The sequence below is a fragment of the Neolamprologus multifasciatus genome, chromosome 3 (assembly GCF_963576455.1).
Source record: "Neolamprologus multifasciatus chromosome 3, fNeoMul1.2, whole genome shotgun sequence".
NCBI classification, from domain to species: domain Eukaryota; kingdom Metazoa; phylum Chordata; class Actinopteri; order Cichliformes; family Cichlidae; genus Neolamprologus; species Neolamprologus multifasciatus.
In genome coordinates this window covers 2,068,795-2,081,031 of record NC_140441.1, presented here as the reverse complement: position 1 = coordinate 2,081,031, position 12,237 = coordinate 2,068,795, and the positions used below count along the sequence as shown (strand labels likewise).

Here is a 12,237-nt window from a genome sequence, read left to right as displayed (position 1 = left end):
AAGAAAATCTTTAGAGAAATTCTCACCGTTCTTCAGACGGTCAACCAGATCCTCGTGCTTCATTCTCCTTAGGAAGTTTACTGTGATTTTCAGAACTGCCTCTCTGTTGCTCCTCCATTGCTCTTCATCTTCACAATGCAATACTGTTTCATCCTCCATCTCACTGCCTTTATAATCTGGACTCAAAACCTTCTGGATCTTCTTCAGCTCGTCCTTCACAAAAGTGATGATGTTGTCCTCCAGCAGCTGGAACAGAATACATTATGAATGAGCCAATCAGACTGAAATCATGGAGCCAAACATCCAATCCATGTTGGACACACTGACAATCCACTGGTCTACAAAGAGAAGCATGGAGATGATTGTGAACAGAATAGATGTAACAGTAGTTGTTGTACATGTACAGACCGTAAATATGGAGTCCAGCTGTGTTTGATGCTGCTGGGCAGACAGACCACTGGGAACCTCTGAGCTCTGCTGGTCCACTCTGTGGAGGAATCATGAACAATTACATTACACTATCTTTCCACATACACATCCAGCCACGTAAAATGGTCACCTGGTTATTAATGTGCCATTTAAGCTTTCAAATAAATTAGTCATGCTTGCTTACTCAAGTTGTGGCTAAACTCAGTTTAACACTTGTGATTTGTTTAAATTTAAAAATTTGCAGTGTGAAAGGGACAGTCCAAATGCAAATACAGACACTTGTCTCATGTGCAGAATCTATTTAGTTAGCTAGTCAAGCAATTGTAATTGCAAATGGACAGAATTAACCTTGTCTTAATGACTATGCAAACAGCGCTCCCTACACCTACAGACAATCATTCTTTTTTATACAATGCAATTAGGAGGTTATTCACAGCTGATATATTTTACATATTTTCTATATCGATTTGTGGGATTGTGCAGTCAAAGCAACACCATCATATTATAACACTCTCAACCTGAATGTAGGGAAAACCACAACATGTTTATATGAAACTGCAGAGTGTTATTTTCATAGTCTCTTGTGCATTATGTTCAGTTTTCTCCACCCCCTGCTCGTTAGATGATTCCATTCACCTGCACCTTGTTTCCCAGCTGTCTCTTTCTCTAATTATCTCATGTGTATTTAAACCCTCATTTTTCTAAGTTCTTTGTCCTGTTGTACTGTTTGAGTCTCACATGCTTCCTGCTTGAAACCAGTTTTGAAACTTCTGTGAAACTTGCTGAATGAATGCCAATGATATGTTTCTTCCTTTAATAAAATTAATCACAAAAGATTTTTCAGATTTCACTGTTTTTTATCCTGTTTTTAAAAGTATGCAGCCCAGAGTATGTTACTAAAACTGGTGTTAAAGGCATCTCTAAGGGTTTCATTTTAAACTGAGAAGCTTATCTGGGGTTTTAGAGATCTCGTTCTTTGCACAATAAATTTTACTCAGCTAATTACCACTTTATGTTTAATGGTTGTAAATGCTCCATCTGCACTGATATTTTCACACTTTAGAGAAGTTCTGCCAGAAGATCATGGCTGTCATGACTACTTTTCATATGTTATATCTGACTTTTATGAACCTTTGTGTAATGTTTGGTATCTGAAGAACAAACTTGTGACTGTGTTGCTCAAACTGAAGTTCCTCTACCTGATTTCATGTCTCGCTGTTATGTGAAATAACACATACACTATGGCCTGTAAAAATGGCCTGGATTTGTATAGCGCTTTACTAGTCCCCAAGGACCCCAGAGTGCTTTACAAGTTCAGCCCATTCACACAGACATTCACACACACTACACTAACACTGCTCTTCAGACTGTTCTTTACCCTAAGGTGTTTTTAGTATACTGTAGATGCCTACTTACACCTCAGTACAGAGCAAACAGCCACTTAATGAGACGGTACTGATGGAAAACGTACCTGCTTCGTTTCCCTGGTTTTGAAGGTATAATGTTTTTCTTGAAAAATAGCGGTGGCTCCATGGATCCATCACTCTTCACAGACTCACAGCTATATGTCTGTTTGGAGACAGTTCTTTGACAGATCCTGGTAAGCAAAAAATGAGCCATCCCAGAGAAAATTAGATCATAAATGTATACAATTTAAAAATGAATAACCATTAAATGTTAAAAACAATCCAGAACGCTGAGAGTAGACCGAGATGCATAAAAGGCATTCTGTAGTTTTGCTCTAAAATATTTTTTCTAGATCTACTAGATGAACTCATCTGCTGCCATTATTATTAAGAATTCTGCCTCAGAGCTTTAACCACCTCTGAGCATTGTTTTGGTGTCTGTTACTTATGAGTCTCTTAGTTAAACCAAACTTCCAAAGTCTGATTTCAGGTCTCACTGCTACGTGAAGTTGCACGTCCCACTAACACTCACATTAATCTTTACAACCATTTTAGGTCTAAATATCAGCTTAAACCCGAGTACAGGGAACCAGGTAATTATAGCGACAGATCTAATGGACGTTCCAGGAGATCTCACCTCTTTGGTTTTCCTGATCTAAAGGTTGATGGTGGTTTCTTGAAGAATAGCGGTGGCTCCATGGAGGTATCACTCTTCAGAGACACACAGCTGTGATCAGGTTCACAGCAGCCTGGTCTGTCATGTCTGCCAGATAAAGAAGTAGACCACCAAGAACAAGTTTATTCAATTCAATTCAGTTTTGTTGACATAGCGCCAAATCAGTCGCCTCAAGGTGCTTTATGTTGTAAGGTAGACCCTACAATAATACATACAGAGAGTTTACTAACTCATTCAGAAGACACATAATAACATAATTGTTCATCATACATGAAAATGTCCTCTGCTGTTTCTGCTGGACTGAACTAAAAAGCCACATGACTTCTCACATGATTCTGAAGATGAGGACACATGAGGAAGAAGATGACCTGATGTTTACTTACACCGTCTCTGAAATAATCTGCTTTTTGAAGAACAGTGGAGGCTCCATGGACAGATTACTCTTTAAGGACACACAGCTGGGATCAGGTTCAGGATAGTCTGATGGTCTGAGGTGGATCGCAGCAGACAGAAAGATCGAGTCCCGGGATCAAGATTAAGATTTCAATTAAAAAATATTTTGTGTTCAGAAAATGCAGAAAAACATATAACCACATTATAAACAACAACAATTCTGGATGATTTACCAACAAATATTAGAGTCATTTCTGCCCATTACTCTGTTATTAGCAGGTACAGAAACTAATCCTTCTCGTTTCTGAAACTGTGAACCATGACGCTGCCCTACAGATGGACCCACACACTGTTTTCACTGTTCTCTCCAAAGTCATAGGAAATACAATGCTCACATTTTCTGTTAAACTTTGTTAATTATCTCTAAGTTACATACAGTGTGAATTTCCACCTACTGAACTTCTCCTCAAATCATCTCACATAAATACAAACAGTTATTTTCTTCTGCAGCCTCATTTAAACCCTTCATCCTCTAACTCTTTGCTGTCAGTCAGACTGATGAAGAAAGTTTTTCCTTCCAATGTCTCAGGATCACACGGAGTTGATCAACTGTCGTGATTATATTTGTTATTTTGTTCACACATTTATCTGCAGGCTGAAGCTGCTGACTGATTCTGATGCACAGCTTTATGTTTATGTAAGAACACATAAGGCTGACATGCTGTAGGTACACAAACCTAATGGAAAGTAACACTGAACACACGAATGTGGCATTAAGGACTCAGTTCCAGCTTACATGTCTGGAGCAAAGAACAGTGGAGGCTCTATGGACTGATTACTCCTCAGAGACACACAGCTGGATTCAGAAAACCTCTGGAGGACATGAGGCCAACAGGTTCTCCCACTGACTCTGACAGACATGGAGAGAAAATCATGTTAAATCATTGCTCACAGAAGATTCTCTCTCCACGGACATCTGACCTGTAGGAGGTTCTTCCTCCCCACTTTCACCAAGAGCTGCTCACAGATGATTATCATTGGCGCCTCTCTCTAATATTGAACATCTTTACCTTACCTTATGAGTGAGATAAATATGATAACTGGTGTTACATTAGTAAATATACATTTCTTTCATTCTAAAACTCATTTGTGTTATGATTCATGTAAAATTGCTAACAAATGTTAGAAATAATGAGCATTTATATACTTTACCCTTTTTTCCTTCACCTGCAGCACTCACCAGCCTCCAGCATGTATTACTCAGAAAAAAAAGTTATATTAAGAAATTGGCCTAAATGTTTAAGAATTATCGTTATTTTTTTTAAATTTGCTCTTTGAGCCACTTGTTTGGTCGACTTGTAATGTATTTGTTGATGTTTGATGCTAGAAAAATAACCAGGATAGAATAAGAATAAGAAGAATAAGGGATTCATTATTTACAGCTTTGATTTGTGGTTGAATGATTTATTTCACAACCAGATCAAACCTCTAAACTATCCTCTCATGTTCTTGTGGAGCCTGGCTGTGTTTATCACAGCCTGCATGTTTCACTGCGTTATATGTTCCCACACACTACAAGATGGATCCAGCATGTGTTTATTGGAGCTTTGAGTGTGACCATGTGAGTGCTGAGCTGTGACATGGAGAAGAGTCATGGACAGTTAGAGATGGTCATCTCACCTCTGAGCTTTGGTCTGGCTCTCATGTTCCCCACACAGACTGGTTTTAGAGGGAGGGACTCCCTCCTCTCTGTCCTCACACTGATCCATGCTGCTCAATTCACATCAGCTCACACACACTTTCTACCTTCACCTGCAGAGGAAACACAAATCATTCATGTGCACATCAACTGAAATCCTCCTTTCCATCATGTGTGCTGTCCAAATATCAGCTGCTTCATCTCAGTGTCAGCTGAATGCAGTCAGACAGCAGTGTGAGGCAGAGGAAGCTGCCATCAGCTGCTCTACTTCTATTTAAAGGTTTTACTGATATCTGTGCCATTATCATATCTGTTTATTGATCTCTTGAAAAGTTCTATTCCCAGTTTTAGATGACTATTACATTTTATATTATATTTATCAGTCTTACTCAGTCTGTCCGAGTTACAAACGTTACAAGTGTCGTAACCAGTGTTGGGTAAGTTACTTTAAAATAGTAACTTAGTTACATTACTAGTTACTTCTATCAAAAGTAACTCAGTTACTTCAAGTTACTCGTTACTTTCAAAGTAACTAGTTACTAGGGAAAGTAACTTTGGTTTTACTCAGAATTCTCTTGTTAATGTGTTGCTTCCATAACTTTGCCAGTCTTCTAGCTTGCTTACTTGCCACAGTGCACTGTGCCACCTACCAATAGAAAGGAAAAGATAATGTGCATATTTCCACGAGAGAAATCCCACGCCTGGACCGTCATTGACCGCTGCCATGATTCTAGCCTACGTCACAGCGTCATGTGCGCCTTTTACATCCAACACAAAAACTGCAGTCGTGGTGCTTTGATTGTACTCAGAACTCTGAAATTCTGCCTTCCGAATAGGAAGATGTAGGTAATACCAGACTGCAGATGAGCTGCATACAGGGCTGGACTGGGACAAAAAATCGGCCCAGGCATTTTGACTAGAGACCGGCCATTATAGGAAAAATCATAAAGCCTTTGAATGAAAACAAACGCTGTTGTGACAGTGATGTTCACTGTTTTGATGGTATATATGCATCAATCTATCAATCGTTTGTTGTGAGATTCAGATAATTATTTTTTAAAAGCTAGACATTTTAAATGAGAATAAGAAAGAAAAGTATTTCTTTGTGTCCCCCTCTCCCTGTTAATGCCCTACCTGGCCCCCTGGCAAAACTTTGGTAGATTCGCCCCTGCACAGTTACCAGCTGTCAGCTGCTTAAAAAAGGATCCTGGGGTTATCTGTCTCTCAGAAACAGTTCATAACTTCCCTTCAACTCATTCATGTCACCTAAAAGGTAAACCTGTTTCTCCATCACCTGTTCAGCTCTGATGATTCAGTAAGGACGTCTCCTGGTTTCATCTTCATGTTTCCCTCTCACCACATATCCAAACCATCATGACCAGCAGCTTTACAGCTGTGGCTCCAGCAAACATCAGCTGATACTAGAAATTAATATTAAATAAATTCTAACAACAGCTGATCAAGCTTAAACGTGCTGCTGTTGTTTAGCGCGACATCGGCTGGTTTCCTCTTTCTGGCGCAAAGTGGACGATAAACAAACAAGAGAGCCGATCAGCTGATCATTGATCAGTTTTCATGATTGAAGTAGAAACGGGAGAGGGAGGGTGAGAGGATGAGAGAAGAAGAGGCAGCTGTGCAGTAAAGACACAGAATAACTCCAGCTTTGTGCCTTTTTCATTGTAGCTGAATTACGGGACAAACTGTTCCTTTTCGCCTCAATAAGAAATGCGTAATATTTTCTCTGAATACCAGACGGGACAGTTGGCAACTCTAATAACTTATGAACAAAATAAAGTTCAACATTAACTTCATAGCACCCACCCAGCTGTATAGAAACTCTGTCATGCTAGCTAGTACGCAGTACGGAAAAAGTCAGAATAACGAAAATAAACTCCACCTAAACTTGGTTTATATCTGACCCAGATAGACTGCAGGTCATAACTTCTTACCTGAAGTTCAGTTCACACTTGGACCGGCGGCCGCCTCGGGTCTCTTTTCCTTCATCCACCTGCTGCCTCCACCACTTGCTAATGTTACTGAATCTGTGGAAGCTCCGCGATAGCCACCACACGAAGTAACGAGTAACGACCCTATCTAAATCCCAGTAACGACTAACGCGTTCCTGATTTTGGCATAATAACTAGTTACCGTGCTCGTTGCCACAATAATAACGTAGTTACTGTAACGCGTTACTTAATAACGCGTTAGTCCCAACACTGGTCGTAACAACCGTCCTTACAGTCAAGATGACTTCCTGTTACAGGAGAACAGCCGGTGTGACGCAGTATTTTTACTCACAGGTCATTATGTGTAATCCACATAAGTCCTATTTATAACAAGTAATAATTGAGCCCGTCTTTCCCTCTGGCAGCACTGTGAAGATAAAGTTCCCGTCCGGAGCTCAGAGTGTCTACATTCTGGTTTGTGCCAAACGTGATCGCACAAACTAACACAATATGGCGAACACGGGACCGTTGTGGTGCCGTATTCACAGTCTGAGCTGCGAGTCCGTTACCGTGAACTAAGTTGAAACATTACAAACATTACATTACAAACTAATGGAAACATTACAAACATTACAGACTCCTTGCATTACCTGAACACGGAGCTTCACGCGGAGACGGTCCACTGCCACAAAGTTTAGGGAAAAAAAGTCATGAACACGGAAACACCCGAGCAGCTGCTGTTCACCGAGACGGTCTCATATTACACGGAGAGAGCCGCACCTCTACGTCCTCACGCACACCGGTGTTTATGAAAACGGGACTTTCCGTTTTTAAAATCTCTCCGCCCACATGTAAACGCCAAAAACAAAGTCAAAAGTGCTGAGAAAAAGGAGATCAATTCAGTTCATTACTGAAGACTAACAAGTGGGCTCGCCTATAAACACTCAGCGTGAGGACTGAAGGAAGAGTTTTACACTGCACTGCACTCACAGCTTGTAGCCGATTAACACTCGTTCAAATAACAAATCCCACTTATATAGCTATAGCAAAGCCTCAACAGGCATGGATTTAATGCAGTTTGCAGCAAATTGTGTGCCATAAATGTCTAATTCATGAGAAAGAAAGGAAATGACAGCGTTTTTTTAATCCAAAAGAAAACTGGAGAAATGAGAAGGAGACAGGAGGAGGAGAGAAGAAACAAACATTTCACATGTCAGATTTGATCACACTGGGTTCATTTTAGGGGAACACTGTAACATTGCATGTTATCTTACAGTGTCAAGACTATGTGGAAGAAAGAAGATTCAAAACCTCAAATTAAAGTGAAACTAGAGTTAAATGATTTACTTAGAAACAATTCACGAAGTAAAAATCATCAGGTAATATTTAGATTTCTTAGACAAACACATTTATATGATAGCATCTAATCCTGAAGTGACGTTCTGGACCACACTCCATACCAGTTGGTGGCGGTATTGCACCAATTCTGTTGTTTGCCAACCGCCAATAAAATTTAGAAGAAGAGGAAGAAAACGATCAGGAAGAAGAAGAAGAAAAAGAAGGAAAAAGTTGGAGGAAATGTGTTTGTTTCTTGTGGGACGTGATTCTGTTCAAACCCGGATTATCTTCAGTCTCTTTTGTTCCTGCTTCCTAATGGGCTGAAACTTTGTCACATTCACGGGATGTTGAGTGTTCAGGTCAGTTGCGTGTCTTCCTGACACCACCCTGTTTACCTCAGCTCATTGCTCACTTCTTTTCATTTTTCGTTGGTTTTAATTTACGTTTGAAAGTTTCAAGTGCGGTTTAAAAACGGCCCGATGTGTTCAAGGACGCCGCGGGTGGTGACTCGTGAATATGAGAATCCTTTTTTAATATGTTTTTAGACTAAAATGTCGCTCTGTGAACGTCACATGTCTGTCAACAAGTGCTGCGAATTTAGAAAAAAACATCGGTGCAAATTACAAGTCTGTATCATCATTTTTGTGCGTTTGTTGTAGGGCTGTCAACGTTAACGCCGTCATCATGATTAATGTGATTAAAAAGTTTAAGTGAAAGCATACAGCTCATGTTCAAACTTCCCCCTGTGATCAATAAAACTATTCTCATTCTTACTTGTGAGTCCAGGAAGACTGCCATTTCTACTTTACACAAAGACAAATGTCAAAGTAACAGCAGCTATAATAAACTGGGTTTAATTCACTCTGTGGTCTGTACACTGTCGTTATACATTTAGACCGGATTATTTTCCACACTCAGAAACTGCAGATTGTGCCTTAAAACAGCGGCCACGTGGTTATCAGAGTGCGCAGGTGCACATTCTGAGTGGGCCTGTCTGCAGATGAGGAAAACTGAGAAGATCTACAAGGTTTGTTTTTCCTCCTCTTTATATTTTTGGGCTCTTTAAAAATAAAATGACTGGCTTTGTTATCTTTGTTTAAACTGAGGCAAAAAGTGATCCGTGTTGATCTGAAACATAGAATCCTGGAGCCACCTTCACTTTTGCTTTACTAATGTTAAGCTGCGGGAATATTTACAGGTTTATAGATGGCAAAAACATCAGTGGTACAGTTTAACGTCATACTTTTTAGACACATTGCAAATGTAGGGCATAAATACTTTGCTACTTATTTCACAGTATAAAATTATTTTCATGGTAAATACTGCATTGCTGTTTTTTGTAGTAGTTCTGTAGCAAGAATATGGCTCCATATGTTTATACACATAAATGAAACTGCCGTTTTCTAGAAATAAAGTAGACCTATTTAAAAAGGAAAAAGGAAAAAAAAATGATATAACGTTGGTTCAACAAATTGATACTTTGAAATATTACAGTACTTGTCAAAAGTCTTGAGCCAGCCCTCGTTTCTTTAAAATGTTCTTGCTAAATGGAAAACGGTTACAGTGGTTCATTGAAATGTGCAGAATAGTCTAAATAATGACTTTATAAAGAACGTCAGTATTTGGTATGACCACCTTAATTTTTTTCCAATAGTCTGAACTTTTACTCTTCAGGACGAACATCTGTGACCTAGTCAGCTAATCTTTGCTGTTACCAAACTTAGTTTTTAACTTAGTTTTGTTCTTTGTTGTCTGGATTATAATATGCAATGCATGATGTGAGCTGCCGTACAGTTAAGCAGCATGATTGATTACTAAAGAATGTTATTCATCTTCTCCAATGACTATGTCTAATGTGTGTTTGACATTATTCAAGGCTAAGCTTTAACTTGGTATCTTAGTGTCTGTTGGTTTTAGACTAGTTGGTTAGCCCATTCTTTTTAATATCCTTAGTCTCCAGGACTAGTTCTGCAGGCTTCTTCAAAGCCCTCCTTTGGATGTTGGCTGCCTTTTATTTGGTTCTCTGTCAAGATGATCCTCCAGTCCATGGTCAGTCTAATTCTCACACACTACTGGCTTTAGAAATCTTGGAGAGCTATGGCTCAAGATCATTTTAAAAATGACCAAGTCTGAGTTCAAAATGTAAAGAATTTGATTATCAAGTGTTAAAACCAAGTGTTTAAATGTCTTTAAAGTTTAAGATAAGTTGTTGATATGGCAACTAATCTTAAGATAATATTGCCTGTCCTTTTCTTTTAAATTATATTTAAAAAACAAAAATTAACTCTGAACTTCTCCTAAATCTCCTCATCCCCTCTCCTGGAGGCTGGTTCCAGAACCCATATAGTGCATTGAGGTGACGATTAAAGGAAACAAGCCCAAAACTCAGGTGTCGGTTAGTAAACTGAAACGTAAAAAAAGTTTAGTCAACAAATCCTCCTTTGCGGAGCAGGTGTAAACAATCACCAAACACAGCTCATTAGCTGCACCCACCAAAAACAGCTCTCTGGCACCAGAGCTCATCTTTCTCTGGCCTTAAATACCTTTAATTGCTGCTAGGAGTCAGCTGTACAAAAGAAAATGGTGGCACCTAAGACAGGACCTTCAGGAGGACACACCCACACAGGCAATTTCAGGAGGAGGCCCTGCTAGGGCCGTAACAAAGGCCAATACACAGGTCGAATCCAAATTCATGGGCTGCATCCTCCTGAGGACCCGGCCTTTGCGGCCTACGTGGGCCGGGTCCTCAGAAGGTCGGGTAGGCCGGAAGTAAACGGCTGGGGAAATTGGACGGTCTAGCCTTCTGATTAGCGTCACCACTGTCTCGGTGGAGTTTAATAAACTCGGCCGTCTGCTCCTTGCTGTCTAAAATATAACAGGACACTGGCGTAAACTCTCGACCGTCTCACACTTCTGTTTAATCAGTTTTCTGTTTGACGTTTAGTCAGCTGTGTGAAAACCAAGGAGGAACCCACCTGGGGAATTAATAAAGTTTTATTTTATCTAATCTAATCTAATAACTTTAATCTCAGCCAAACCGATTTACTCACGAACAAATAAAACACTGAAAAAAGCCCAACAATAACATTTTTAGGTTGTCTAAGTGACTTATGTATCATTATATATTACGTTTAACCTGAGCAGCGAAAGTCCGCGGTGATCTGAAAATGATGTGCTGGGAGTTGTGCCGTTCTCGGCGGTTTCAGTGACCCTCGAGCTCCCGGTCAGCTATCGAGCTGGTGGGTAGCAGATGCTCCGAAAATGTCGAAGCACTTTTGCAAATATGCGATATCTTGATAAACGAGCAGATATTTGATGTTTACACAGCTACTTTCTCGCCTGAAAATATGTTAAAAGTTTATTTTGTGACCCAGAAAGATTAGTAAGAGTAATTTTAAAACTTAGTAGCTGCCGCCATTGTTGGAAACTGGAGTTTGGCTGGGCCGCGCTATGAATTCTGGGATATGGTAGGCCACGAAGGACACACCCGACCCATCCTTCAAATTCGGGGAAAAGGAGGACGCATTTGTCGGCTGCATTCGGAGGAGTCTACAAATTTGGACAGCCTTCGGCGCGTCGCTGTGACATAATCGGTCTACAAATGCGGCCTCAGGAGGAAGCAGCCCATGAATTTGGACACGACAACAGTCTCAAACTAAATGTTGCCTGTTTTCCAGCCAGAAATCTAATCCTGTGTTGCAGTCTAATCAGTGTCATCTTTTTGCACAGTAGTGATAATTAAAAAGAGAGATGAGCTTTATCCTGCTTTAACCGAACACTCCATGCCACAAAGCATAAATCACTGTTTGAAATCCATGTTGTTCACCCTGATATTTTTTTTCTCTGAACAGGACCTCTGAAATCCAGCAAGTAAAGATCATGGCTTGTGCATCTCAGTCAGCCTTAGATTACGTCAGGAGTGCCAGAGACCACCTGGTGAGAACATTAAAGGGGTTTACTGAGATTGTGGAGAACTTGTCCACGAGAGGATTTTTCTCAGAGGAAGAAGTGAATAAGTCAGAGAGTGATGGATTTGACAAAACCAGAAGAATTGTGGACTATGTTATAGAAATGGGGGAAGAAGCTTGCTATGAGTTTCTCAGGATTATTGACACAACAAGGAGAACCTCTGGAGAGAGATCACTGTCTTTTGCAGAAAATCCAGAGTCATCATCCTCTCTGTCCAACATGTTTGACCTCAACTACTGGATCAGCTGCTTTTCCTTCAGGGAGGACATTAATATGGATGTAACATCTTTACAAGGTATTTTTTAAACTGAAATGATTTTAACGTATTGATGATTTTTAATCCATCCATATTGTGATGCTGTCCAGTGACACAACAGTGAC

At 40.0% G+C, this 12,237-nt stretch overlaps 2 protein-coding genes across 10 annotated transcripts in view; one reads left to right on the top strand and one right to left on the bottom strand.

Moving 5' to 3' along the window:
- Positions 1-12,237, bottom strand: part of LOC146521018 (NLR family CARD domain-containing protein 3-like) — a 69,507-nt gene that overhangs the window by 7,370 nt on the left and 49,900 nt on the right. Inside the window, exons 2-8 of one of the 2 annotated variants that reach the window (XM_085154240.1) lie at positions 4,585-4,716; positions 3,701-3,814; positions 2,895-2,999; positions 2,473-2,598; positions 1,901-2,026; positions 409-487; positions 27-246 (exon numbers count right to left, since the gene is read on the bottom strand). In XM_085154240.1, coding sequence (XP_085010366.1) covers positions 27-246; positions 409-487; positions 1,901-2,026; positions 2,473-2,598; positions 2,895-2,999; positions 3,701-3,814; positions 4,585-4,673 — 859 coding nt within the window. In that variant the 5' untranslated portion in view covers positions 4,674-4,716. Of the gene's footprint in view, positions 1-26; positions 247-408; positions 488-1,900; positions 2,027-2,472; positions 2,599-2,894; positions 3,000-3,700; positions 3,815-4,584; positions 4,717-12,237 lie in introns of those variants that run through there. The other variant, XM_085154241.1, reaches the window with a different exon arrangement.
- LOC146521020 (uncharacterized) overlaps positions 8,047-12,237 on the top strand; it is a 34,231-nt gene continuing 30,040 nt past the window's right edge. For 4 of the 8 annotated variants that reach the window (XM_085154222.1, XM_085154220.1, XM_085154223.1 and 1 more), the window contains exons 1-2: positions 8,047-8,246; positions 11,739-12,151. In XM_085154222.1, the coding sequence (XP_085010348.1) occupies positions 11,767-12,151 (385 nt within the window). In that variant the 5' untranslated portion in view covers positions 8,047-8,246; positions 11,739-11,766. Of the gene's footprint in view, positions 8,247-8,782; positions 8,915-11,738; positions 12,152-12,237 lie in introns of all 8 variants that reach the window. The other 4 variants (XM_085154219.1, XM_085154216.1, XM_085154218.1 and 1 more) reach the window with 3 other exon arrangements.